At 39.9% G+C, this 27,972-nt stretch overlaps 1 protein-coding gene across 5 annotated transcripts; it reads left to right on the top strand.

Moving 5' to 3' along the window:
- Window positions 1–25: 25 nt before the first annotated feature.
- On the top strand, window positions 26–27,883 carry SUN2 (Sad1 and UNC84 domain containing 2). 5 transcript variants are annotated; one of them, XM_039335484.1, is made up of 17 exons: window positions 26–955; window positions 5,315–5,486; window positions 9,046–9,242; window positions 10,848–10,985; window positions 12,731–12,826; window positions 13,311–13,404; window positions 14,205–14,275; window positions 15,702–15,823; window positions 16,373–16,576; window positions 17,216–17,259; window positions 18,204–18,369; window positions 19,082–19,297; window positions 21,927–22,011; window positions 22,608–22,723; window positions 23,380–23,547; window positions 25,212–25,304; window positions 27,262–27,883. In XM_039335484.1, exons 2-17 carry the CDS (start codon window positions 5,353–5,355, stop codon window positions 27,376–27,378), a joined length of 2,061 nt encoding a protein of 686 aa, XP_039191418.1. In that variant the 5' UTR covers window positions 26–955; window positions 5,315–5,352; the 3' UTR covers window positions 27,379–27,883. The 5 variants fall into 5 exon arrangements, with proteins under 5 accessions (XP_039191418.1, XP_039191419.1, XP_039191417.1 ...); XM_039335485.1 differs by having other exon boundaries at window positions 38–955; window positions 9,046–9,140; window positions 16,361–16,576; XM_039335483.1 differs by having other exon boundaries at window positions 38–955; window positions 16,361–16,576; window positions 17,219–17,259.
- Window positions 27,884–27,972: the final 89 nt, after the last annotated feature.

Here is a 27,972-nt window from a genome sequence, read left to right as displayed (position 1 = left end):
CCCACAATGTTGCTTAGCTAAAAAGTTACAGGAGCTAAGGTGAACCACAAGATGATGCAGGAGGCAAGTTCCCCTCTACTCCTTAGTACAGTTAAGCACAAGGAGCCTCATAAGTGTCATTCAACTTTTCCTCCAGCCTAAGCCTAAATAGCCATGGAGGACAGTACCCAGTGCGGGGAGGACATGCCCTCAGTAAGTCTAAGAACTGGGCACCTTCCATCATCACACCCCAGTACAAGTCAGTAAACCTGACAGATCACAACACGAGGTGTTTGCGGGCAAGAACGAAAACGCTGCCTCATGTACGGGCGAGAGTTCACTCACTCGTTCACTCACTCACACACGATTGTCTCAGCACGTTCCTGCAATGCTTGAAACTAACAAGGAAAACCCTCTTCATGTGCACCCAACACGCACTACACACGCAGGCCGAGCAACGCCTCCCAAAGTGGGAACGAGCGCCCCGCCTTCCGGCCTTTCTTCCTATTCTATACCACGCCTAATCGGGGGGCGGAGCCAGCCCTGCTGCAGTTTATACTGCCCCGGAGCTTTTTCTTCTTGCGCAATCCGGCAATTGAATCCACAAAACGAACTGAAGGGCGGGGAAAAGGAAAGGCGACCAACCGAGAGCGCGTCTTGTTCAAACCAACCAATAGATACAGGGCGTCGCAGATGACTGACAACGCGGGTCAGGTGTGGCTCCTGCCAATAAGCTCATGCTTGTGAGGTTTGACAGGCGCACGCAGGCACCGGAGAAGAGGGTGAGAGCCCCGTCAGGCTCTATTGTTGGCGCGCGGGCGCTCACTGAGGCTTCGAACGGACCGAGCTAGCAACGGCGATTTCCTGGGATTAATCAAATCACTTAAAAAGCCCGCTAGCTTCGCCTGCTGGGGGTTGCTCGTGCTTTTGTTTGGAGTTCTTTTTTTGCGTCTCTCTTCTGAAGCAGTTGTAAAAGGTAACTTCGTGCGCTTAAAGAAAAGAAAAGGCAAAAGAGCATTGGGGAGTGTGTCTCTTCCTTGGCTTTTTGCCCCTCTGTCTGTACGGAACCTCTGTAGGTAGTTCCTCCAACCCTCCGTCGCTCTTGGCGGTGTCCGAGCTCTTTCCCATTTTCAAAACATACCAGGCGGCGAGCCATTTCCAACCCCGTCCCCTTCCAAAGTACTATCTGCCAGGGACATATTGGCTGGGAATGATGGAGCTTGTCCCACGTTTTGTTGCGGTCCGTCTTCCCTGCCGCTCATTTTTCTTGTGGCGTCTTCGAAGATTGCGGCTGCATTTCTACCTTTCTGGTAATGCAGTTGCTTATTTTATTTTTCAAAAGCGAGGCTCCGCTGGTTTCGCTTCCTTCCGGCAAGCGGTTGCTGCGTTTGTTGCTCTTCTTAAAAAGCGGGGCAAGCTGCAGCTTGGAAGTTTTCATCGGAGATAAAGAGGAGGGTCCGGGAAAGGAAGGGGGGGCCGCGAGCGAAACAAATACGCCCCGACCCTATGCAAGTTTCCTGCATGGATTTGAAGTTGTGCAACGAACGTGCTTGCAGTTGAAAAGTGAGAAGCCGCCGTGTGCATCGAGAAGAGGCAGAACGTTTGATTTGCTGTAACTGAAACAACGGAAAGGGTTTGACAGTTTTGCTGCTGCGTTAACCATTCTTTTCCTTCATTCCTCTTGGTCTTTCTTAATATTTGTAAATTGAGAAGTGGTTAAAATTATAGTTATGAAATAGCGAGGGATGAGGTTAAATTAATAGTTCTAGACATGTTTATAAAGAGAAGGAGGGAGAATTTGCTGGTGGGAGGAAAACACGCCTCCTAATTTGGAAATTCTACCCGAAAGAGACCTAGATTCAAATTCCTCTTAAATGATCTTGGCTCATTTACAACTCAGTCACTCTAACCTATTTTGCCGGATTATTGTTGTGAGGGAAAGAATTACCTTGTTTTCAGGGAAATGCAGGGAAATAATTCTGTGTACTGTTTTAAGCCACTGAAAGAAAATGTGAGATATTTATTCTATTTAGTGTTATGAAACTCCCAGGAGATTAGTGATGACATATTGCATATCACTTTTACCCCACTGATTTTCACCTCTCAAAAGAACCCTATGATATAATCTCAGTGAAAAATATTCATATTTTTCTGATATTCTGATTTTTGCAATTTTAACTCTGCATTCCCAAACCACATAACCTGTTTTCTTTAGACCAAAAAATGCACATGGCATTGCTCAAGTGCTAAAACAGATAAGGACTATTATTCCTATATGGGGGGTGGGTGGGTTCAAAATTGAAAGTGGGAGCAGCTTGACACCACCTTGTGAATACAAGACAGAATCCAAATACAGCCTGAATTTCTGTACACTATACTACACTTTCTCTCAAATTTGTCTTCTTTAAAATGTTCTGTTTTAGCAAATTGACTTTACTGTTGAAAACAGTAGAGCAGTTTTTGCTTCATAGCCCTCAGTAGTTTTCTTTCTCAGAGGTTGAAGCATAAAAGTTAAAGGGAGAGGGGGAGAAGAACAGATCTGAAAGATGTGAAGGAAAGGAGGTCAGTTTGTCTCCTGGGGTAACATACTTGATTTCAGTTGAGTTGCCTAGGGATAAGCGTGCATCTTAATTGAGATGAAAAGAGGCATTAGTACTTTCTTTTACTCTTGAGAATTTGGTACAATTTTTCTTTGATTTTGTTCTTTGCTTCCTACATATCTGGGGGGGGGAGTAAAATTATGAGAAGGATTATGTGTTATAACAACAATTATAGCTACTAGCTACTAACAATTAGCTACTACATTTGGGCTACAAATTCCTGACCACCACTAGTGCAGCAGAGAAGAATAACTCAAGAGTCTTGATATAGTGATGATCCAAAGCAATGTTTCTCAGCCTTAGCAACTTGAAGATGTGTGGACTTTAATTCCCAGAATTTCCTAATTGAAATCCACACATCTCCAAGATGCCAAGGTTGAGAAATTAGTGTGGACTTTAGCAATCCAGGTAGAGTGTTGAGAATAATGAAGAACAGGAGGGGATGTGGAGAATGGCAGCAGCATGGCTTATGATTAAGCAAGGGAAACCCTCCTATACAGGCATGTCATATGACTTGCTGAACATTGGAAACATTTCCCAGGAGAACAGTTGTGTTGTAAGAGTAGAAATGCAGGCTGAGGCATGATAGAAATATAATTAGAATATTAATGATGTAAATGTTGATAAACAATTGCTAGCGAACAAACTTCTGACTTTATTTGCCTATGGCAATGAGCAGGGAGGGAGGTTTTTTAACTGTATAAGGAGCTAAGAAGTGAAAGATAGGCACAAGGTCAGACCTTCTGCTATTTGGGTTTTTTCCCATCAGCAGGCAAATCTGCAGAGTGGCTGATGCTGTATAAATAGAGTTGTTGCTGTTGCTGCTGGGGGTGGTACTTGACTCCGTTCCAGACCAGCCTTGTCTTGGCTGGGATATGTACTGTATTCTGCCTTGCCCAAAAGCTCTACTGTTTCCAGCCAAGATGCATTTTGTTCATGATGCTCTGATGGAGTATCTCATAAATCTGTCAGCGGGCTAGAAATTGAGCTCACATGCCAGTGGCAGTTGGAAGGTGACCCTGCAATGTAACTCAGTGCAAGAGCATTGGGTATTAGTCCCCAATGTCTTCTGATAGAAAAAAAAAATGAAGAAAAATAAATCCTCCAATCAAGCTTAGATGTTGATAAATGTAGACAAATACTGGTTTGTTATGCTAGTTTCTTGGCGATTGTACTGAAGTAGTTTGCCATTATTTTTGTTTCTGTTTTACTATTGTTTATTTACCAAAAAGGAAGGCACTAAGACAACATTTGAAATAGTCACTCAAGTCTTGCAAAGATGTGCTTGCCTTGGTATTTCAAAAAATGTTATTTCATTGCTCTATCACATTATTAAATCATGTCTTTCAAATTATTTGCATAGTCTGAAGTTGTATGGGTTATTTTTCCTTCAAGTCAGTACTGACTCTTGGTATCTGTCTGGACTAGTCCCTACACTTTTATGGGCAAGATTTTGGTAATGGTTTATCATTACTTGCTCCTTAGGGCTGAGAGTGAGTAACTGGTCCAAAGTTGCTCAGCTAGCTTCTTACCTAAGGCAAGTCTAGAACTTATGGTCTCCCAGTTTCTAGTCTGATACCTTAACCATGATACCAAACTGGCTCTTCACAGACTTAGTAGCTACTAGACAATCCATGCCCTGCTGTGTCATTGTTTCGGAGATATTTTCTTACCTAAACAGAGAAACAGAATGACTAGAGGTGAGCAAAAAAGCGGTGGGAATGGGAGCAATTTCTGATTTCCTGCTGGCTTTCCTAGTGAATCTCCTTGTGGGAAGTTGTCAGAGAGCATCAGAAAACTTCCTCCCTCCCTCCTTTCCCTCCCAAGAATTTTTGCCAGGTCCCCCATTTATTTTGCTTGCAAGAAGCTTACAGAGAGAAAGTAATGGGGAAACCAACAGGAAGTTACAAGTCCAGCAGGCTAGTAAGTGGCTGTTGCAAGGTGTAGGAATGAGTGAGGGTGTGTGGGAGGGTGAGGGGCTGCAGGTAAGGAATTTTATATGAAAGTATGTGAGAGGTGTCATGCAGATTAGGAACTTATGTGGGTGTGCACCAGAGATGCCACGCTGGGTGCATGGGTGGATAGAGTAGATTGGGAAAGGTACCTATGCAATTGTGCATTGGGGTCATGGGAGTGTGTAGGAAGTGCCACGTGAATCAAGAAGGGTGCAGTGTTTGAGCGTGTGCATCTGTCATGAAGCATGTAAGAGGATAACCATGTGTGAGAGGTGCCTCAGCAATCAGGCATAGTGTGTGGGGCTATGGCATGGGTTGCGAAGGTTGCCTGGGGGGTGCCTGGAGATGACAAAAGGGTTAGGGTTGGGAAGGTGTGTGGGCTATGGGGGTGCCCAAGAGGTGCTGCATGGATCTCGGAACACACAGCGGGTGATGCAGGTTGAAAAAGACACGCAGGGGAATGGCACAGGTTGAGCCTGCAGGACAGTGGCATGTGCTAGAAAGGGTATATGGAGCCTTTTCTTTCCATAGATAAGTGTCTGCTGCTGGGTGGGGGAGTGAAGAATTGCAAGACTGGCTGGAAAACTGTCACAGTGTATTATTCAGAAGTCCAGATTTCTCTTTTATAGAGAAATTGGCTTGACCAATAGGAGAAAGAATGCTAGCCTTTGTAAACTTTTCTTCTGGACTCAGTAAAACTGTTCAATCATAAACCATCTGCAGAATACTTATATCTAATGTAAGTCCTGATGTTTTCTTCTTTGTGTTGCTTCCTCTAAGAATCTTGACACAAGGCTGGTGGCAGCTCTTTTTTGGTCATGTCTCGACGAAGCCAACGCATTAGTGGGACTTACCGCAATTATCAAAGTGAGGATAATGGCAACAATAGGATCAGTGGAGGAAGTTCTCTGTTAAGTGGACCTCAGCCTCTCTTTATAGAGAATTCAAACAGGTAAGTCAGAATGAAGGAAGAGGGAGATTCCCTCATCTATGCTGTGTATGAGTTACAGGGTTTCTTCATCTTTTGGGTGGTAAATTAATTCATTATTGTTGCTTTACATACTTTGAATATGATTGTTTACCCCAATTATCCCCAACTTGTTATCCATTATCAATGTCAGATACAATTCCCATAATTATTAGTACTATAATTCAAAATATTTAAAATTCAATAGAATAGAGAAGGGTCTGTGGCATGAAATGGAAATAGGAAGAGCTATTTTGCACTGTAGTATATTTATAGTTGTCTCAGTATTAATATAGAACTCAAGCTCAGATTGAATTCACAAATTTAATTTTAATAGGCTTTGATTTTTGTATTTATACAGTTCTGTTTCACTCTTTATAAAGAGATTTTCCTGTACAGTACTGAAGATTTATTTTGTGTTAATAGTAGCTGTTATGATCGGATTGTGAAGTAGCAGCAAAGACGAATCTGGCTCTAACTAGAACAAAGTGCATCATTAAAGATTGCACCAAGCAGCTTCTCAATTTGCTTTGTCCCTTCTATATTTACAAATAATGGGTGTTTTAAGACTTTTCAAGATTATTTTTTTTTACGTCTGGCACTTCGTAACCCATTTCAGTACAGTAGTCATAGTACAACAAATTGCCAGTATGTAACTGACTTTAATCTGCAAGTTTCTTTTTAAAATCAGTTTTCCCCAATCTGGTTGGATGGTATACCATTTCTTAATTTCCATTTAATTCAATCTGTAGTTGGTCTGCCTGGAATTGTGGGAGTTGTAGCCCAGCACTCCTGTAGTTATCAGAATAGAGAAGGCTGCATTAGAGCAGCTGGAAAGCTCCCATTCCCATTAGATACTTTGATTCTTTAAAAAGAGAAGGGAAAAAGGAATATATAAACATTGTAAATGTTATAGCAGGAAACTTAAATTAATCATCATTGCTAATACCACAAGAATTGATTATTATACATTATGGCCCATGTTCATGCCACTATGTTCTATTTGAAATAGCAATGGGAATTGTAAATGGAGAAAAATATTTTCTCATGAAAATGTTACATTATTTGTAGAGAGTGCAGGCAATTTCTTTGTCATAGTCTAGAATTGTCTTGCTGGGAACAACTAATGACAAAAGAAAACCATACATAAATGTTTGGTTGTATAATTGGAGCTGTAGATAGAGGCACAGAAGAGAGTTGGTGCCATGGGGAGAAGCCAAATTTGGTCTCATAGGGCTACTTTTAGTACAAAAATGCACAAATACTTGCTTTTCTTACAAGTAGCCATAATGAAACATGGGGGGGAGGCTCAATCCTCCCCCCCCCCATCAGTTGGGAATTGTAATTGCTTCTTAGGAGAAACTGAAAAATAAGCAGCCTTTGAACCTCATGTCACCTTCACAACCCATTTTTGCAGCCCCACTAATGTTCAGAATAGCCCTGAAAATAATCTGAGCTGCAATTTTTGGGAGAGAGGTCTCAGGTAGAGTGACCTTAAAAAAGGGCTCTAGGAAACCTAGTGCATCATTAAAAATAATACAGCACTCTCCCCTAAAAAAAATGAGAAGAGGGATCAAAGGTTTTTGTCCAGTCTAGTAACATGACTGCCTGCACACTGCTGCAGTACTTACAGGTGGAAAAATATTCACTTTTAAAAACTAATTTGTAGGAGGAAAAATATTGCTATCTCTGGAGCAAATCATATCTGACTTTTGAACAATCAACCAAGAGAGCATTGCCCCCACAGCCTTCTTTCAGGCTTCTGTTTACCACTAATGGCAAGATTTCCCTTTGATCTGATTTGCCAGAGTTGTACTTAACCTTTTCAGCTGTTTCTTGCTTCCTCATAAACAGCTGCTAACCACACTGGAAAGCAATAGTTGCTGCAGAATAAGCAGGCAGGAAAAAGAGTAGACTGAGTATTCTCTCTGTTGGTACATTGCCTCCCCTTGGTTAAAGAAGTGTGGGTGGACGAAAAGGATGTTACCACCTGTCTGTATTACTCCCACTTCCTCCATACCCATGAACTTTAAAGAAAAATGTTATCACAGAAAAAGCTGCTTGTGTTATTTTATTCTCTCCTTGGAGTGTGATAGAAAATTCACCCCCAAAGTGCCAATGTTTGGAGAGTATCCAAATGATTGTTTTATTAATTCCAAAGCTAGCAGGTTACAATGAGTCATTGGTCTCTTGCAAAGAGCAGGAGCTACAACATTACATAAATCTTATGTAGAAGGTCGCTCAAATACTGCCTATGCAGCTACATAGCAGAAAACTCCAAATACAAAATAATGGCTTTACAATTAATAAGGAAACAAGATAACCACAAAAGGGAACCCAGTATACTACTGTTTATGGAATGTGAAATCATTAAAGATGCAGTCCTAGAAAGAAATACTGTGTAGTATTTTTGGTGTATGACTTGAACCAAGGCGTTGGTTGCTATCCTAACAGGCAACCCTGCATTCACGGCCAGAAATAAGGGGGCACAACAGCTTATATCCTTGTGTTCTGCCCCCACTGAGTGAATAGTGTTATAAATTAATCACTGGCAGACACATATTACCACAGTTCAAATCATTATAAAAGCATGTTACATGAAGGCTACAGGAAAGGGCATTAAATAAATGTAATATGCAGTACTATACTTATATGAGCAATCATGAACATGGCTATAAACTGATTCAGCCCAAGTTCTTATTTCAGTTTACCACAGGAGCAAACTATGCTTCTTTTAATTTTCTGTGAAGCAAGGTTTCTGGATAGTTCTAGTTTCCTCTTATATTCGATATATCATAAACACTTCACTGGCTATTTCTTGAGCTCCTAGCTATAATATAGAGCAATGATTCCTAAACTGGGATCTTCTGGATAAACTGGAACTGCATCTATCCTGGCCATGCTTGTTGGGAATTTTGGTCTCAGCATATTTGAAGGGACCTAGTTGGGAAATTTGCTGTAAAGTGTTGATGGACAGGAAATGGCCTCACTTGCCCACTTGCTATTACACTTGTTCTGTTCCAAAAATGAAGATGCATGTGGCTATGTGGAAAACGCCCCCCCCCCCCAATATGTAGTTTGGATGAACTGATAGAGAGTACTACAACCCTGGAATTAAACAAGGCAAAATACAGAGCAGGCCAAAAGGAAATTATGTTAGAACTCATTAGGTAAAGAAAGATGCAGTTGTTACATCATTGTAACCTTTTCCAATCCAGCCTCATCCACATGCAATGGGATGGCAACTTCCAGAAATCCAAATTATATTTGAACCTTTTACCACAAGATATTTTCTCCACTTGTTTAGAGTGATCAAGTTCCAACTTAAAATATCTTAGGAGAAGATGACTTTTCTTTCTTCTTATCTCTTTCCCATTCAATTCTACTCTTAGGGGTGTGGATTCTATTAAGTGGTAGGAGTTTATTAGTGCTATCTCTAAATAGGAGCACTTATGCATGTGAACAAATGCATATGCATTTGCCCATTCTTCATCTAACATGTACTATCTTATCAATATGCCATTTCTGGTTTCTTTTCCTGCAGCCAAACTCTGAGAAGGAAACCAAGCAGTGTGAAACGTATCTCTCCTGCACCTAGCCTAGGGATCAGTTCTACTCCCCACACTACCTCCTACTACAGTGAGTCTGTAATTAGTGAGTCTTATCTGACTGATGACAAAGGATTTTCTCTTAAAACTAGTGCGGCCTTTGATGAGCCATTGGAAAGCAGTTCTTATTGGAGTAAGTATTTCTCTGAAATGTTCTGTAGCTTGCATGTCCTAAAATATATGGAGGATATTTACTTGGGAGAAATTAATATAAGCTGCAAAGCAACAAATTGGGAACTCATAGCCCTTCAGATGTTTTTGAATTAGACTACCAGTTCCAGTTGGGGCTGATGAGAATTGGCATCTGCAACATCTGTAGGACTACATAAGCTTTTCATTCTTATTGACTGTAGTCATTATACAAATCTGTTGTACAACTGTTTTTCACCTGTTGTCCAATCTTTCAATTAACTCTGGTCTGTAGTTGGCATAATTCATATCCAAGTCAGAATATTCTTCTGCATCATCTGGCCTACATGGGACTTGGACCAACTATTTCCAATTTGATCCTCTTGGAAGACAACATTTGGAGTAAATCTGTTGGTCTTTGAGATCTCTCAGGGTCCTTTGTTGTGACTTACACTATTTATACAGGAGGTTTGAGAGAGTTCATTCATTATTTATTTCTTGTATGCTGTCAATATACTTCTGACATTATATTATTTTTTTTCAATTGGATATCAGCCAAATGATGTGGGAATACTAGTTCTGGCTGATGAAAGTTGAAGTACAGCAATACCTGAAAGGCCCTGTATGGTCTTCTCTGGATTAGTCAATGGGATTTTGAATGCCAGACAGTATTAAAGCCAACTGAGGGAGAATTGGGTTGGGACATGTGCTGAAAATCCAGCAAAAGAAAGACTGTTCAGGGGATGCTGATTGGTGGAAATTCTCAAACATCCACCCAATTAATATAAAATATTGTAGCTCTTGAAGATGATATAATCCAGTGGTTCTTAAACTGGGCGATATTGCCCCCCAGGGGGCGATTTCATTTTTCAGGGGGACGATGGAACGAAAAGGGACATTGTGGGGGCGAAGGAACAAAAAGGGGGCGATATGGGGGTGATGGAGCGAGAAGTTTTGGGGACACTTTTGAGACTTTTTTGTACAGTGAATCGCTGTATATCTGTCGTACAAAAACATCAGATCTCTCGCTATTAGTGGATTGAATTTTGTTTTCAGTGGTCATTACATTTAAGTGTCTTGAATAAATAAGATAATAATGAAATACATGTATCACAAAGTTTGGGAATAAAGTGACGGGTGGCACCAAAATTTTTCACACAGTTGAGATATGGGAAAAAGACAGGAAATAAATTATTTGCATCGATATGTCCTGATGACAATTTTAAAGAAAACAAAAAAAGTGTTTGCATAAATTGAAGAATTATTTCCTATGTTGTGATTGAGAGGTTATGTTGGGGGAGGGGGCGATGACAACTTCCTTATTGGCTCAAGGGGGCGATTCGTTCAAAAAGGTTAAGAACCACTGATATAATCCATCACCTGTATCATTAACAACAGTTATTAAACATTGACATGGAGGGGAGGGTAGAATTCCAAAAATATACTCAAGGCACAAGGGCATTAATCTTAAACTCTCCTGCAATTTCCACTAAATGATATGCTTCATTTGATCTTGTCAAAGGTTGATGGTATCTAGTTTCATACAAGCTTTTGCTAGGAAGTGTATAAAAAGTTGAATTTATTTTTAAAATAAATTTTGTAATGTCAGGTGAGGATCTTTCATTGAGAAGGAGAAGAGGTACGGGAGGCATCGAGTCCAGTAAGAAAATCAATGGATTAGGAGATAGGAAGACTTACGACATCTATGGTTCTTCATCTGGTTATTCCTCTGAGGATGACTACACAGGTATCGGGAAATGCTATGTGCCTAAGCAATCAGACGGGACTCCTGGAGGAAAAACATTGGGGATAGAATTTGTTAACATCCTTTACAGCAAAAACTGGTTAGCCATCAGCTAACAAAAGGCCTGAGGAACTCCTTGAACTGCCTGTATTGAAGTTTGCCTGAAAGCTGTGCATACTTAAAACCTGATTTTTGGTTCCACCACAGGTCCTTGTTATTCCATTCATCACTCGGGAAATTGCTTGTCTGATAGTTTTTTTTTTTACAAAATAAGGAAGTTATATATTCATTTTTAGTTTGTTTTTTAAAAAACAACTGTTGCAAAACTGACCTGCAGACTGGTAATCCAGAGACAGTAGTCAATACTTGCCATCTCCATATAGTTGGCAAAGAATAAGTTTAATTTATACAGGGGAAAGATTAACAACCATGGCTACAATCTGCTTTCATATGTCAGACTAACTCAGCCTCCAAAACAGTACAGAGTTAATCCTCCCTGTGAACCTTAAAGTGTGGCATGACTGTAAGTGGAATGACTGATTGTTTCAATAGTACCTCTCTACTGCATTTCTGCTGCCTTAGTTGGTTTCTTAATAGGCAGTAGGAATGCTCGGTTGCTGCTGTGATTGATTGATTGAATTTATATAGTTGCCCATCTCATGTATGTGACTTTTACTTACAAAAACCAATGTTCCATTTACACACTTGGTTTTGAGGTGTGGCATCACAGTAGCAGGTAGACCAGTCAACTCACTGACTTACTAATCCAAAGCTGATGCGCCAAATGCAACACTTTATGTTTGATTCTGGAGATTAATGTGCACACAGCAGGAGGGGAGGGAGGGAGGAAGGAAGGAAGGAAGGAAGGAAGGAAGGAAGGAAGGAAGGAAGGAAGGAAGGAAGGAAGGAAGGAAGGAAGGAAGGAAGGAAGGAAGGAAGATCACATGAAGCCCTCTAATACTGAATTATGTAGTTTCATTTTTATTTAAGCCTCCAGAAACTTTGGGTAGCCAAAATATGTGTGTGTGGCAGTGTGATGATTGGTCAATTGCCCAATAAAATTTAACACTGCAGACTTCAGGACTTCAGTATGGGCAAGGAAATCAGGGCCAAAGAAAAGGGATGTGGCTCCACAGGAAACTGCTAGAAGCAACTGAAGATATAAGATTCTTACCACAGGATCCAATCTGGGTCAGTCACCAGGACCAGAGTTTAGCTTTCGGACTTGTGCTGGAATCCATCCTCAGGGAAATAGCAGAGTGTGTGCTTTGGGCTACTCTGTGTGTGGTACTTATATGGTGCATGGTGCATATATATATATATAGCACACACTCTGCTAGGGAGAAGTTCCCTGAGGATGGATTCCAGCATGAGTTTGAAAGTTCAGAAGGCTAAATCTCTGCTGCTGGTGACTGATCCAGATTGGATCCTGCAACATTATCCTGGGCCACGTATATTCACCTTCGTTCTTGCCACAGACCATGGAGTATGCATCAGCTGTGCCCTCTATTAACTGCATGCAATGCCTTGAGGTGAATTGTGGGGGAAATCACTACTTTAAGAGCACCTTAACTTGTTGTTAGGCTTAACGTAAGGTGGATGTTGAAACAGAAGTTGTAAGATATAGACATATCCCTAGAGATGGTTCGTGGGCCATTATCATACTGGGGCAAACAGATGTGTGGAAGTGTTCAGAGAAAGGGGGGGAAATGATGACTTGTTAGCTGACTATTTTCTAATTCATGCAGGTGGTTCTTCCATGGACCAGAATACATCCAGTTTGGGGTTCAAGAGTGTCCTCTCCAAAGTAGGCTCCATTCTTTGGCTGGTGCTTTCAGCCCCAGGTAAATGGAAAAAAGTTGTTAGAAATTTGATAGTTATTACACAAGTTAACAAAGCAAGCTATATAACAAGAGTTTATGTCTCTGTATTGCATTTTCTAAGTTATCTGATATGGTCTTCTTCAAAATAATGCTGAAAATGTTCATTTGGAGGGGATATAGAGATAACCAGAGGCTTAGAATCAAGTATCTGGAAAAATTCTAATCTTTCAGATTCATTCTTTGAAATTAATTTGTCCAAGAATGCAATTCAACTTGGAAAATTTTTATTTAATGTTTTGAATAATTTATAAACTGCCCAGAATCATTGGGAGTCAAGGAGCATATACAGTATGTGTAATTAATATCTTGTGGTTTTTTAAAATCACCTTTTCTGCTATTGAATGTGCAAGTATGGCTTCTGAGAAATTATGCTGTAGAGGAAGGGAAGAGATGGAAAAAAAGCTGAGCTATTGCTCTTTTAAAAGCTGTTCTGGGTTTTTTGCAGGACGGTTCTTTGGCTTGTTATACTGGTGGATTGGGACCATGTGGTATCGTCTAACAACCACAGCCTCTCTCCTGGATGTCTTCCTTTTAACACGGTTAGTGGGAATAGAATTTGAAATATAAAGAGATGTGGCTAACTTTGATTCCTGGATGGACTGGAAAAATAGCTGAAAAAGAGGGAAATAGAAGAAATTCCTGCAGGTGCACAGCTTGGAGTATCCCCAAATTCACCAGCATTTTAGAATGTGTGTGTGTTTTTCTGCTACAGCCCTGTTTCATTTAATAACTGTCTTACCAACTAAATGCTTATCATATGCAAACCAACAGCAGATGCTTAAGAGCTATGGGATGGACTTAAAAGTTTGAAGTGGCTCAATTCTACTGTGGTTGATGATTGGGCTTAAACATTTTGCTAAACAATTTTTCACCATTCAATTAAACCATGATTGGCTGGATTAATATAATACTGAATCATATTCCATGTACCAGTAGTTTACAAATCATACCACAATAGCTGAGTCTACCCAACACACTTTAAGTCAAAACAACACAAACAGACTATCGTTACCTAAACACATTGCACATTGGTTTAGCAGATATAATCTGTGGCTTACAACTTAGTATATTATATGTATGGTTAAGTAAACAACACTGTACAATATATGAACTAGATCTTTCTGTTTTGATTACTTCCCAGTATTAATTGCAGCACTTATATTTGATATGACTTCATCATGCCAATAATATGAAGTTGGGGTGTGAACCTCACTTCATTGTGGTTCACTTCACATGTTCTATTTTCATAGGCAAGCTGAGGTGCACTACTCTGCTTATAATGCTTTATTTTGCCTTGTATTAACAGTTTGTTCTCTCTCTCCTGTTGTTTGGTGCCCAGGAGTTATCCAGTGTTGAAGAAGATACTGTTGTTTATGCTTCTGCTTTTGCTCCTGAGCTCTGTTGGTTATGGTGAGTTTCAAGTGCCTTTGTCTGTCCTTTCTCTGTACCTCTTAGAACAGGGGTCCCCAACCCCCGGTCCGTGGACCGGTACCGGTTCATGGCCTGCCAGCAACCAGTCCGCACAAACAAGCAAAGCCCTATCCATGGGATGCAGGCAGTATGCAAAACCACGCACTCTCCGATCCGCAGAAAAACCTTTCTCCATGGAACCGGTCCCTGGTGCCCAAAAGGTTGGGGACCTCTGTCTTAGAAAGTATGAGATGACATCACCCTGAAAGTAGTATTCTTGTAGATCTTATGTTTCATCATGTGATTCTTTCTGCAGACTTTTGCCTTACATTATGCAACTGTTGAGGAAGGAAGGAAAAATGTGGGAAGGGAAACAGCTTTTTTCTAATGTACTCCTATTTTTTTGTTTTAAAAATTGCTTACTCTATAAAAAAATTGTACCACTCAAGCAGTGAATGAGATACAACTGTTTATTGGTAGAGATTCTTGGCTTAGCTTCAGAAACATGGTTACCAATGTTGTAATTAATGCTATTCTGCAACGATACGAATCAAATATCGGGGTCTTATAATATCTTCATTCTATCAAGTATTAAAGCTGACTTTTAAAAGACTAGCCCTTTTAAAAAAAAAGTTGTTGACTTCTTCTTTGAGAGAGACATGTGGGAATGAGTCTGAGGATCCAACAGAGAAAATATTGTGGAAGGAATCTGGGCCAATTTCTTAAGAATTATAGGGCTTTAGTATTTCCGGATACAACTGGAAGCTGAACTCAGAAGGACTGAATTCTGCTTTTCCTCCCAAAGGGGTTGGTGCTGTCACTATTGAAGGTATCTCTTTTTTAGGAGTGCTATACTATGGCTACTTCCTTCTATGTTATATCTCCTTTCGCAGCCACAGCTCCATTTGATCAGATAATGTCTACAATAATTCTTGAGGAGCTACATCTAATGTCTAGAATCACTTTCCTTGGAAAACCAGAAAAATATAAATATAATTTTAAAAATGGCTTTGAAGAATTACATTCATATAGCAGTGTTTGTTAACCTGCAGGGACTCCAACTCCCAGAATTCCCAGCCAGCACGTATGATACATCAGCAGTAAGATAGTAAAAGGAGCTTTATGTTGTTGCTGGTGACAGGATTAGTTATTTCAGTATCTGATCTTTTTCTAATTATTCTCTTCTAGAAATATATCTGCATTATACCTTTCTGAAGGCATGGTCCTAAAATCAACTTATGTTTGAACAAACAAGAACTTGAAAAATACAGAGTGTAACACTGTACTCTACAATTATGAGATCAATAACTTGAGTTTCATTGAATACAGTCTGCCAGCCCTCATCCAACCTATTTGGAATCTTCTGGAATATACTCTGCAATTATCATTTTTTTACTTGATGTTCTTCCTTTTCTAATTATTTTAGGTGCCTGGTATTTTTATCCCTTTGGGCTCCAACCTCCTATGTTTCCTTGGGGAACAGTGAAATTATTTCCTTCTGGCACAAAGAAGGACCATGAAATGGGAGAGACTGCTATATTTTTTGAGGTGTGTATTATATGGATTTAGAGGAGTGTTTGTAGGGAATAGTCATGTTAGATATCAACTATTGCAAAATTCTCACATTTGCTGAAGATGGACAGTGTTTTAAGAGGAATCAGAAAGATTTCTCCATCTAAGTCATAACTGTAACATAGACACTTAACCAGCCTAGTTATTTTGGTATATTCTTTCAGACTGAAAGGTGATGTGTAATGGTTAAAAAAAATAACTTAGGAGACCCCTAGTTTGAATATTATTTTTGCCATGGAATTACTATATGGTCTTAGCCAAAGAATATAATCTGAACTTCAAATCCTCCTATTTACAATTTATAATATTGATTTGATCTACAAGGATATCCCACAAATTTTAACTATTTAATGCACCTTCAATAAACAATAACAATGTGAAGTATGATATCAATATCAAACAAGATTATGTATAAAATCAGTGAGATTATATGTATAAATCTGGAGATTGTTAAACTATGGATGAGAACAGCATTTTATTCTTTTTTCTTTCATATTTTCTCTTGATTAAAAGGCCCAGCAACAGGTTTTGTCTCAGCTCCAGGCTCTGGAAAGACGTTTTGAGACCCTGGAAACTGCAGCTTCTATAGAAGAATTACAGAAAAGAAAGAACACAGAAGGTGCCATTCTGTCACATGAGAATATCCTGGTGCTTTTGAATGAGCTGATGACTCAGCAAGAGGCAGCCATGAGAGAGAAGCTTCACACAGACATAGATCTTCATCTCCAGGTCAGAGAACAAGGAGGCCGGCTAGGACTAAAGGGAAGGTGCACTGTAAAAACTTGAATTATTGTGAACCATAGCCACTAATTTCTCAAAGAATGTTAAGCTCCAATCTCAAAATATGTACTGGAACTCTAACTAAAAGCTTATCAGACATTGCAGTTCTACTCTACCATAATTTAAACAGACTTTTGGTAGCTTACCATAATGCAAATGTTCAACCATTAAAGTGGGAGGCTGCTCTAGGGTCTGTGCAATATGGAGATGGGGCTCATGGTCTGAGGCGCCAAAACTTCAGGTTTAGCCTATTCCTGGTTTAGCCTAAACCCCTAGAGAGTCTAGTCTTACTGGGTGGGTAACTAGCATTTGCTGGCTCCTTCTCAAATGCAACAATAATCTATATTTGATAACCTGTATCTAAAAAGTGTGCATATCAGGAAGTTGTCCTATAAGTCATTTAGGAATATGAATTGGTGCAAAACTAGCTAAAAGATCAACCACTCATCCCCCCCCCTCTCTTTTTTTTAACTGTTTTTTGCTTTACTTCATTTTGGCTTTTAATCATCTGCCTAAGATTTCTAAGAATCTTGAAAACTCATAATTGATACAAAATCTTACCTGTGCTGACTGGTGTTTCTCCCACAGCAGGTGGAGACCCGGATGCTTGAGAAGACAGCTCAGTGGCAAAGGTAATTCGAGCATCACGAGCAAATCATGTTTCTATTTCTGGTGAAAAGGAACAAAGGAGTCATGGATGTTCTTATATCTTGCAGGAATTGATATTCTATAAAAGCATTTTTAGCACTCATAAAATTCAGTACATTTCTACACAGTACATTATTTAGGATAATGATTATTAGATGATTATTTTAACGGAGGTCTGACTTAACTTTTCTGCCTGTGCAGTTACCATTCCTCAGATCATTTCAAGAAGACACAGTAAGCAGGAACATTTTATTGCATCTGTGCAGGGTACTTTTGTTTCTGTGTTATGTTTACTAAGCAGTGTTGTAAGTATATACATGCAATAAAATAGTACATGGAAATTTAGAATTCTTTTTTTAAAAGGGAGTATGTCCTCCAATTCTTTGCAAAAGAAATATATTCATAGCCAAATATTTTAGTAAATTGGGGATTGCTCATATTTTGTACTTGAGATAATGCTTCTCTGTACATTGCTGAATTACAGGGTTGTTAACCATCCAATCAGTGCTCCTGGGAGTTGGGGTTCAACAGCCTATGGAAGATGTAGATTGCCTATCCACAAAAAGCTAGATACCATTTATATGCATTTATTTAAAACATTTTTGCTTTGCTGTTTCAATAAACAAGAGCTCCCGGGACAGCTGACATAAAATTCATTAACAAAACTGAAATTGGGTATTTCAAACAGTTGTCTTGCTATGATATGCAATTGTCCAAGGATTCCATTTACTGTGTAGGATATTATTATTACAGATTAAATGCACAGTTCAGAAAACTGTTGATAATTTGAGGATTAAAAGGTTTAAAAGTTGATACCCTTAAACTAGCTTTTGATAAACACAATTGAAAAAAGTGGATAAATACCTTTTATTTGCATTGGATTATAAGTAGCACCTCAGCATTTGTTCTGTTTTTTCCTCTTTCAAAGCTCCACAAAAGAAGGCCTAATGAATATTTTGCGAAAGGAAATGGATAAATCGAAGGAACATCTATCAAATCTGAAAAAAGAACTTGTGACTTTGGGTTCTGATCAGAAGGCCTTGTCAAGACAAGTGGAATCTCTTCCAGGGCAGATCAAGGAAATGCGAGAAGATGTGAGTTTCCGAATATGTTTCCCCAGGGCTTTTTTTCTCATAGAACGCCCAGAACGGAGTTCCGGCACCTTTTTTGGATCGAACCTTGTATTTTGGGCAAGGCGGGTTGTATGACGTGTGTGAGTTCTGGCACCTTTTTTTTTTTTAAAGAAAAAAAGCACTGTGTTTCCCACTTTTAAATCAATTTGTTTCAAAGGTTCTTCCACTTGTGATCCTTCCCCCTCTATGTCTGCCTCATTTCTCTTTACTCTCGGTGATTTAAGATGCCATTCCAGCTCCATTAGTATAAACTAAACAGGCCATGCCCACATTTTGTAGATCAGCCGGGTCTTCAACAGTATTACAGAAAAGGCAGGAAATTCTTCAGGTAAATTTAGAAAAATTTCTAGAGTGCCTGGGTTTTAAGACCATTTTAACTAAATCTGCAGTGAGTTACAGTAGCCATCACTGTAAAAATGATCAAAAAATCCATTCATGACAACATTCCCAGCCAACAAAGACGTTTCCTACAGATGATGAGACTAAACATATTTCAGAAGGTATCAGATTAAGGAAGATCTGTTCTTTTTAAAAAACCACAATAGTTCAGAGATTCTTCTGAAATGGACAATACACTTGCTATCTCATTTGATAGAAAACCAGACATGATACAAAGAGTGGGGAATGGAGGAATAAGCTGTTCATCAAATCTGTTCTTCTCTTAATGATTTAGATGGAAATTCAGTTTCCGACATGGTTTAGCCAATTCCTGTCCCGATCTAGAGAGGATAAAACTGGAAAACCTTTTGTCCAGCATGAAGAATTACAGGAGCAACTACGCAAATTGGAGCACAAGATCCTTGCAAAGATCTTGAAGGACCAAGAATTGTCTGTGCAGGATGTTGGGGTCACCCTTCACAAAGAAGGAATTACAGGAGTAACTGAAGAGGTATGAGGATGTCTTTCCCAGTAGGCCCAAGAGAATCATCATTGAATATCTACTGAATAAAGGGATGTTGTTTATACAAGATATTCTTGTATATGTGCAAATCTAGATTGTAAAGCTTCTGTGATTTACATGTATATTAATTGCACTGTTTTGTATCTGAATGGCTAGTGTCCATATCAGAGCACGCACAGTCCTATTGCGTGCGACAACCCAGAAGCAGACACAGCAAACAGTGGTTTGTAACAAATGGTGGTTTATCTACAATATCTATAATGCTATACAAGTATCACTATAATGCTATAAGAAGTATCATTTATTATCCAAACTTGAAATACTTAACAAATTATGATCTACGTCTGGTACATACAATACGTTGTCCAATGTTCCCCCAATATCAGGTACATAAACTTTACCTTCCCCTTTAATAGCAGACCGTTGTCCATTAGCCAAACTAACTAATGTTTGCTTAGCTGGTCTCAAACTAGAAAACATTTGTGAGTCATTTATAATATGCTGACTCGCCCCACTGTCCAACCAAGTGTTTCTAGTGTTCTCGATCAATGTTGCTGCCAGGAAAAATAATGAACCATCCTTCATTGACTGCGTAGCTCTACAACCTTGTCTCGCTGCTCCTCTGTTTCTCCTCTCAGAGCAGCATCTCTGGAGAAGCTCTGTAGAACCACACCTGAAGCAGCATTTCACCGTGCAAACGTTCTCAGCTACTCTGCTAGCATCTTGGGACATTGCAGTTTTAGACCTGGCCTATGCGTTGTCGCCACCCCTTCTCTGCTGCCTCTCCAGCCATTTCTGTTCCTCTTCCAGCAACTGGCCAGACAACTCATGGTTAAGTCCCTCTCTCGCATAGACTCTAAACTAGTCACTAGAATGTCCCATGAATTGTCCAACAAACTGAGCAATACATACACCTTGTGTGCTCAGTAAAAGTCATTCCTCTTACTTCTAGCTCTAGGAATGTCTTTCTCATGGACTCCAAATGTGTAGACATGCTCTCTCCCAGTCTCAGTTGGGCCTTATACAACTTCCTTGTTAGCATTACTTTGCTGCTCACAGTTTCTCTAACATACACACTGCGCAAAGCTTCCCAGCACTCTTTAGCAGACTGGAGACCCCTCACGTGTATCAGCTGGCTATCCTCCAAATACAGGATTATGCTGGCCAACACTTTTTCATTCCTTCTCTGGTCCCCATCATCCAGGGCTACTGGTGGATCAGTAACTATCATCCACAACTCCTCCCTTTGCAGGTACATTTTCATCTTTACATACCAGGAAATGTAGTTTGTCTCATTCAGCCAAGACACTACGAAACCTCCTCCCATTATGCCGATGGAGCCCATGTTGCCTGTTTCCTCTAACAACTACTAACCACAAACAAACCACGAACTACAACCCCTCTGGCTCTGGGGCAAGCTCTCATTGGGTTTCTCTTCTCTCTGGGCCCATAACCTGTCAGAGCGTGCACAGTCCTATCAAATGCGACAACCCAGGAGCAGACACAGCAAACAGTGGTTTGTAACAAATGGTGGCTTATCTACAATATCTACAATGATATATAAGTATCACTAGGAACAGTATACATACATGTGCTACAAGCAGAATCCAACAAACAGCAAATAGAGCAGGAAAGGGAAAAGAAAGAAGACACACTAGCAGAGCCTCCTCTTTTTTACACAGGCTCCTTAAGAGATAACAGCCAAAGACCCTGCTGACTCATTCCTATCATTGCATCAGCTGGTCAGCTCTTAAATCATCATCTTGACATTCCAGAATTAAACTATCATTTTATGACATTCTGCTATCATAAATAGAGCCCGGATAGAAAACTCACCCTAGATTGGGCAGAATTTGGCAAACACCTTGGGCAGTAAGAAGAGGGATAATAGCCTTCAATTTTTTTCCTCTTGATCTCTTTACTCATCCCATTTATTGCATATAGACAATATGTTTATGCAGCCTTCCCTTTGTCCTTAAACTAGTTTCGGGTGCATGAAGGAGGCTGTTCCATCACGACTTTTGTCAGCTTCTGTAGGAGGAATAGGGGCATATGCCCCTTGCCTTGATATCAAAAGGTTTTGACTTAACTTTGCTGAAAGTCTATCCTGACCAAGCTTGAAACCATAAAGTTGTGAGAATAGCATTTGTTCCTTATCTATCAGCCTGTGGAAGGGCAATCCTTGTGAAACATTTTCTGGCTGTTACTATAGGGAAGATTTTATGTCTTCCAGGTTAATTTCAGTTCCCTTTACACTCTATACCAGGCATGTCAAACTCGTGACATCATGTGATGTTGCGTGACGTATCATGACTTTTTCCCCATTGCTGGCAATGGGGTGGACGCGGTTTCAGTATGATGCATCCGACCCGCGGGCCGGCAGTTTGACATGCCTGCTCTATACAAACAAAAATAGATTATTTCAGATGTTTACAAGCAGCCTGTTTCTTGGAAAAGTGAAACAGAGTGTCAGAGAATAGGTGTCCCATCACTTTGTGTGTACCAGCTCTCACTTGATCCTCAGATAAACACTCTGAGAGAATGTGACCCTTTATAATCTTTGTATTATTGTATCCCTTTAAATCTTCTTGTATTCAGTCTTGCTGTTTTGTTTCAGCAAGTTCATCATATCGTGAATGATGCCCTGAAGCGCTACAGTGAAGATCGCATTGGAATGGTTGATTATGCCCTTGAATCTGGAGGTAGGTTTCACACAAAAAAACCCATAGCTTTCATATCAAGAAACTAGAAATATTTTGGTCAGTTTCATCTAGAAGTTTAAACATTTGGAAGGCATTTTTCTTTGCGCTCTCTCTCTCTCTCTCTTCCTCTCTCTCTCTCTCTCTCTCTCTCTCTCTCTCTCTCTCTGTATAAACGTTTTAAGAACAATAATAACTAATTCAACTAAATTAGAACAGAGACAATGAAAAGGGGAACAGTAACAGAAAAAATGAAAAGTGCAAGAAAATGGAAGAAAAGTTATGAAGAAAGAGTTAAAGGTATAAAGAAATAGCTTCCAATATTCTTCACAGCACTTATAAGTACAATTATATTGTAACTTCTTTCTCTAAAGTTACAGCATGAGTCCATAAGGTGTGCTGCATTTTCAGGCTTATTGCTTCCAAAAAACTGACAAAGTTTTTCCCCAGATTCATTCTCTGCAAAAAAAATTTCCCAAGCATGAAGTAGGCAAATCTGTGTAATAGTCTAATACCAGCTTTCTAGTTCCTCATTTACAGAATGATTTGGGGATTAGCACTGTGCACAACTTACCTTCATCCATTCACTTTAATTATAGGGGCCAGTGTTATCAGCACTCGTTGTTCAGAAACCTATGAAACCAAGACTGCACTTCTTAGTCTTTTTGGCATACCATTGTGGTATCACTCCCAGTCTCCAAGGGTCATTCTACAGGTATGGGTTCGTTTTCAAAGGAACAATAGAAACACTGTTCTTTTTCCCCCACTCCCTGTTCACTCCCCAGAGCATTTTGCTTATGTCCCCTATTTGTCACTCGGTTTACTTCCTGTGGCTTTTGTCCCATGATGGGGCAGATAGGTTTTTGTAGCAAGGGGAAGGTTTCTTCCTTTCTCTAGTGTTTATTGCAATAACCATGAGATATCCATAGTTACTTTGTCACCTAGTTCATTCAAGAAGATAAGAAGCTTCTCTGAAATGCATTATTTATAAACTGAACAAAACTGGAAGAGGTACTTTGCTTAATAAAGATAGAGATAAAGAATCCCTGGCTTTAAAAAAACATTTAAGGAATGATAAACTTAGTTGAATGTGGTCCTATTATTCCACTGGGAGCAAAGCTCCAAACATGCTTCTAGAAGAATTTTTGCTAAAATTCTTTTACATTTCCAGTTTTTGTTTTGAATAAGATGGTGACTTCATAAGGGCCAATGATAATTTTAATAGGTGAATTTATATCAAAAGACTTCCCAGGGCTTGTGATATTCTTTCTTTTGGTTGAATAACATAATCTTGTGCCTTGAAAGAAATAAATCTGCACACAAGGATTTATTCCTTTTACCTCACATTCTTATTTGTCTTATTTGATACAGCCAGATGTCTATCCTGGAAATTGTTGGGCCTTCCAAGGCTCCCAAGGTTTTGCTGTCATTCGCCTTTCAAGCAGGATCCATCCCACTGCTGTGACGTTAGAGCATATCTCCAAGTCGCTTTCCCCCAGGGGAACCATTCCCAGCGCTCCCAAGGACATTGCAGTCTTTGTAAGTCTGGATAACATAGCAGGAAAGATCAATTATAGTAAGCTCTTCCTGGTAAAAGGCATTTTTTTTCCCATCACAGGGTAAACACAACTCACAACAGGCAATTCCTCTCATATTTGATTGGCAGTCAAGGACTGTAGAAATGTCTGAACTTTGTCTATTTAGGAATCTCCTCTTTCCTGCTTCTGGTTTTGCTAAAAGATTGAAAAACAGTTTTTAACATTTTATCAACTCTATCTTTATTCCAGTGGGAGAATAAGTTTCATTTTAAAATGTTTTCAGCACTTCCCTACCGATATAGTCTTTAAATACTCACACTAAATTAGTGAATAACTAATTTGTATTCATCAGTTCTAGTATTCATACATAGCTTTGAACTAAGCAGTCAGAAATATTGGCTGGGTGGTTCTCTGTGGGTTTTTTTTTTAAGGTACAATGTGGCTTGTTGGGTATTGTCTTAGCACAATAAGTGATATGTAAACAGTGATATATGACTGAGCATTTGAACACAACCCTTTTGACTTTTCCAATAAAACATGGTTAAAACAAACCACAAAAGATCACTTGTGGTGCTTTCAAGCACCAAGATAGAAACCAGGAAACCAAAGTCTTGTCCATCCTAAGGCGTGAAGCCAGCTGGGTGACCTTGGACCCAAGATAATCTATGTAAAGAAATATTTAGACTAATGTACAGCTAAATAAAGCCAGAGTAAAATAAAAATTGAATCCAGTAAAACAATATAAAATATAAATACAATAAAATAAAAGAGAAATAAATGTCATAATGTCATCCAACCAAGTTGATTAGGACATCTTATGGTTTCTTATAGAAATTGCTGCAGGTAGAAACTTATAACTCTGTTGTTGATGCTAGATTTATTATTGTTACTAAATTATCATGACGGTATGGAAATTAAGAGGAAATAAAGTTATATGCCGGGGAAATGATTCAAAGCATACTGAAAAGTGGCTGATGGTAGCTAGACTGCAACAACTCAAGGAATTTCTCAATATAAATTATTATATTGTTATATTATACTGTTATGCACTGAAATTCTGTAATCAGACCTCTCCTTGAGGGGGGAGATTATATGTTTATAATGATCAGACTTCTTTCTTTTTTGCTCAGTTGTTTCTGTATAGGCAGTCCTCAATGTAAGACCACAAATGAGTCCAAAATTTATGTTTTTAAGTGAGAAATTTGTTTCCCCCCATTTTACGACTTTTCTCACCACATTTATTAACTGAATCATTGTAGTTCTTAAATTAGTAACACGGTTGTTAAGTGAATCTGATTTCTTCATTAACGTTGCTTGTAGGAAGGTCACAAAAGGGGATCACATGACTCTAGGACATTAAAATTGTCATAAATGTGAGTCAGTGTCAAGCATCTAAATGTAAATCATGTGACCATGGGGATGCTGCAAAGATCATAAGTATGAAAAATCATATGTCACTTTTTTTAGTTCCATTGTAACTTTGAACAGTCACTAAATGAACTGTTATAAGTCGAGGAGCACTTGCCACCTGTGTGTTTTATTTTGGCACACAGTTACACAAGTGACTCTGAGCCTCCCTAGCCTCTCTCTCATCATGGTTTTTCTGGAGTCCTCATGGCCTTCAGCTGTTTCCTTTCACCTTCACATCCTTACTTGTTTGCTCAGGGCTTAGAGGAAGAAGGGCAACAAGAAGGTGTCCTCCTTGGGAAGTTCACATACAATCAAGATGGGGATCCTATCCAAACCTTCCACTTTCAGGTAAGAAAAAAGGACAGGGAATGGGGGTGAGGGGAGGTAGACCAAGGGCTTCAGGGGCTGCAGGAAAACAGTGAGCCTTATTTGCTGTTCTTATTCAGTACTGAATGGATTTGTGAATAAAGCCTACTACTGTCCCTTTTATTTATTCAGTCTTCCCTGGATAATAATTTTTTGTGTGTTTGTGAAATAGGCTTCAAACAATAAAATGTAGGGATTATAATACGGTAGTAGTTTTTGTTTTTCTAAGTATAACTGTTTTGGTCTCACTGTGTATTATCTTCAGAGCTACCCAAGGATTAGCCAGCTGATGGATTTTACTGATGTTTTAAGGGACATAGCCCAAGAGTCTAGTCTTATTAAAACAACAATAATAATAATCTTTAATACCATCAAACATTCATATCTGCCTATCCCAGATCCTTGGGAAGGACTTGATAAAAGGATAAAAATGCCAAATACAGTCGGAACATCTGCTATGCAATAAATTACAATAATACAGTAAAGAAATTTATCATTTTACTATTCTGCCCCATACTTTCTCTTATGTTAATATCTCATGGCCAAAGAAATGGACTTAAAAGCTTTCCCCAACCCAGTGCTTTCCAGATGTGTAGGATTAGATCCCCCACTATCTCTGTTCCGGACTGTGATGAGTTGTAGTCCAAACTATCTGGTCTGCACAGGTTGGGGAAGAAGGAAGGCAATTTGTACCCATTTGTCAATGCTTGCAGAGTTCTGACAAGGATGCTGAATTAGGCAGTTATTATATTTCTATTGATAATAGAAAAAAATAGAATCATGTTTGAGCCCTTAGTCTATTGATTGTTGGTGGAGGCACCTTTAAAGTTTGTTTATACATTTGGAGGCATGTACCCTGCACCTTGTCTTTAATTTGTGGCTCCCAACATTCCCAGATTGCAAAATCAATTTTCAGCAGTTTTACATTTAAAAAAAATGTGCTCATCAAATATTTAAGAACTTATGGCACCCACTTTTTCCCTTAAGGCAGAGGGTCTCCAACCCCCTATCCATGGACCGGTACCGGGCCGTGGCATGCCAGCAACCGGTCTGCACAAACAAGCAAAGCCCCATCCATGGGATGCAGGCAGCACACAAAACCACACACTCTCTGGTCTGTGGAAAAGCCTTTCTTCGTGGAACTGGTCCCTGGTGCCCAAAAGGTTAGGGATCTGTGCCTTAAGGGAAATCATACAAAAAAGGGCCCTGTTCCATGCAGGCTTTACTCTATAACCAAATATATTTCTAGCATCTCCAGGGAGGAAAGTAAAAATAAAGCCCATGACTGAAAATGTGACTTATTCCTGTTTTAACTGATCAGAGACATGTTACTGTTCTCCAGGCATAAGTGCACATTTGAAATAAACTAGGCTAGTGATGGCGAACCTTTTAAAGACCGAGTGCCCAAACTGCAACCCAAAACCCACTTATTTATCGCCGGGTGCCAGGTGGGCGTGGCTCACTGGGTGGGTGTGACTGGTGGTCATGGCAGATTGGGTGGGTGTGGACAAGGTGGGCGTGATCACCTCAATGTTGCTCGTGGGGAGGGACACCTGTGGGGGCCGGGCAGGGTTGGGAGAGATCCAGGGGGTCTCTGGCAGGTAGGGTGGTGGGCAGGAAGCTCATCTGCTGGGTGAGGCGAGGCAAGGCGAGGGTGCCATTGTCACAGGGCAAGGTGAGGCCGGAGCGCCTGCTGCCTGACACCATCGGCCCCTGCACACAGAGGCCAGCGAGCGCATGGGTGCTGGGATGCATCTGGCCATGTGGGACTTCGGCGAGTTAGTGGGCGGCTGGTTGAAAGACGGTTGGCATCTTCAGGGCACGCGTGCCATGGGTTCGCCACCACTGAACTAGGCCAAGCTGAAGAAGCAATCCTCCAGCATTTTCTCTGGGTCACATTTTTAAAAGTCAACTTTTCCTTCTCTTTTCCCATCCTCAGGATATAGACAGGGAGGCAGCCTTCCAGCTGATGGAGCTAAGAGTTCTCAGCAACTGGGGCCATCCAGAATACACCTGCATTTATCGTTTCCGTGTGCATGGGGAGTTAGTCTCATAATATCTCCTTGAACCACTAGCTCAAAAGTCACCTACCTCAAGATCTGCATTTCAGACCGTGAAAGTATAACTGGAGAAGAAAGAATTTACTTCAAAAGAGAATTTGGAATGCATACTAGGCCTGACTTTCAGGGTGAAAGCAGACTGTGTTTTTCTATGCCCGATCCCCACGGAGTTTTCTTTAACAAGATTGATTAAGAACAAATGGATGATGTGACAACTACTTTGCTTCAGATTGAGAATAGAATAGTTTTAGACCCAGATGTGGGTTATACTGTTCTTATTTTGGTGTAGTGCCTGGGTTATTTTGTATATTATATTTTCGATTCTAATCCTTTGTGTGTTGCTCAGAGTCCCTGCTGTGAGGCAGGCACCACCCTAATCAGGGGACTGGAGGCTAAAACATATAAGGAACTGTTGCTGGAATTGGGTTTGTCTAGTCTAATGAAGAGAAGGACGAGGGGGGACATGATAGTCTTCCAGTATCTCTGGGGCTGCCCCAAAGAAGAGGGAGTCAAGCTATTCCCCAAAGCCCCAAGGCAGGACAAGAAGCAACGGATGGAAACTAACCAAGGAGAGAAGCAACTTAGAACTA

Source organism: Crotalus tigris, unplaced genomic scaffold (genome assembly GCF_016545835.1).
Source record: "Crotalus tigris isolate CLP2741 ecotype Arizona unplaced genomic scaffold, ASM1654583v1 scf7180000017644.4837335, whole genome shotgun sequence".
NCBI lineage: Eukaryota > Metazoa > Chordata > Lepidosauria > Squamata > Viperidae > Crotalus > Crotalus tigris.
This window is presented reverse-complemented; position numbering and strand designations above follow the sequence as displayed.

What these genes read in the sequence shown, in the direction of transcription:
- SUN2 (XM_039335481.1), top strand. Translation starts at nt 5,353, where the DNA reads ATGTCTCGACGAAGCCAACGCATTAGTGGGACTTACCGCAATTATCAA. An exon ending in AGACTGCTATATTTTTTGAG is followed by an intron (nt 15,824 to 16,360) that starts GTGTGTATTATA and finishes CTTGATTAAAAG; the next exon opens with GCCCAGCAACAGGTTTTGTC. An exon ending in CCAAGGACATTGCAGTCTTT is followed by an intron (nt 23,548 to 25,211) that starts GTAAGTCTGGAT and finishes TTGTTTGCTCAG; the next exon opens with GGCTTAGAGGAAGAAGGGCA.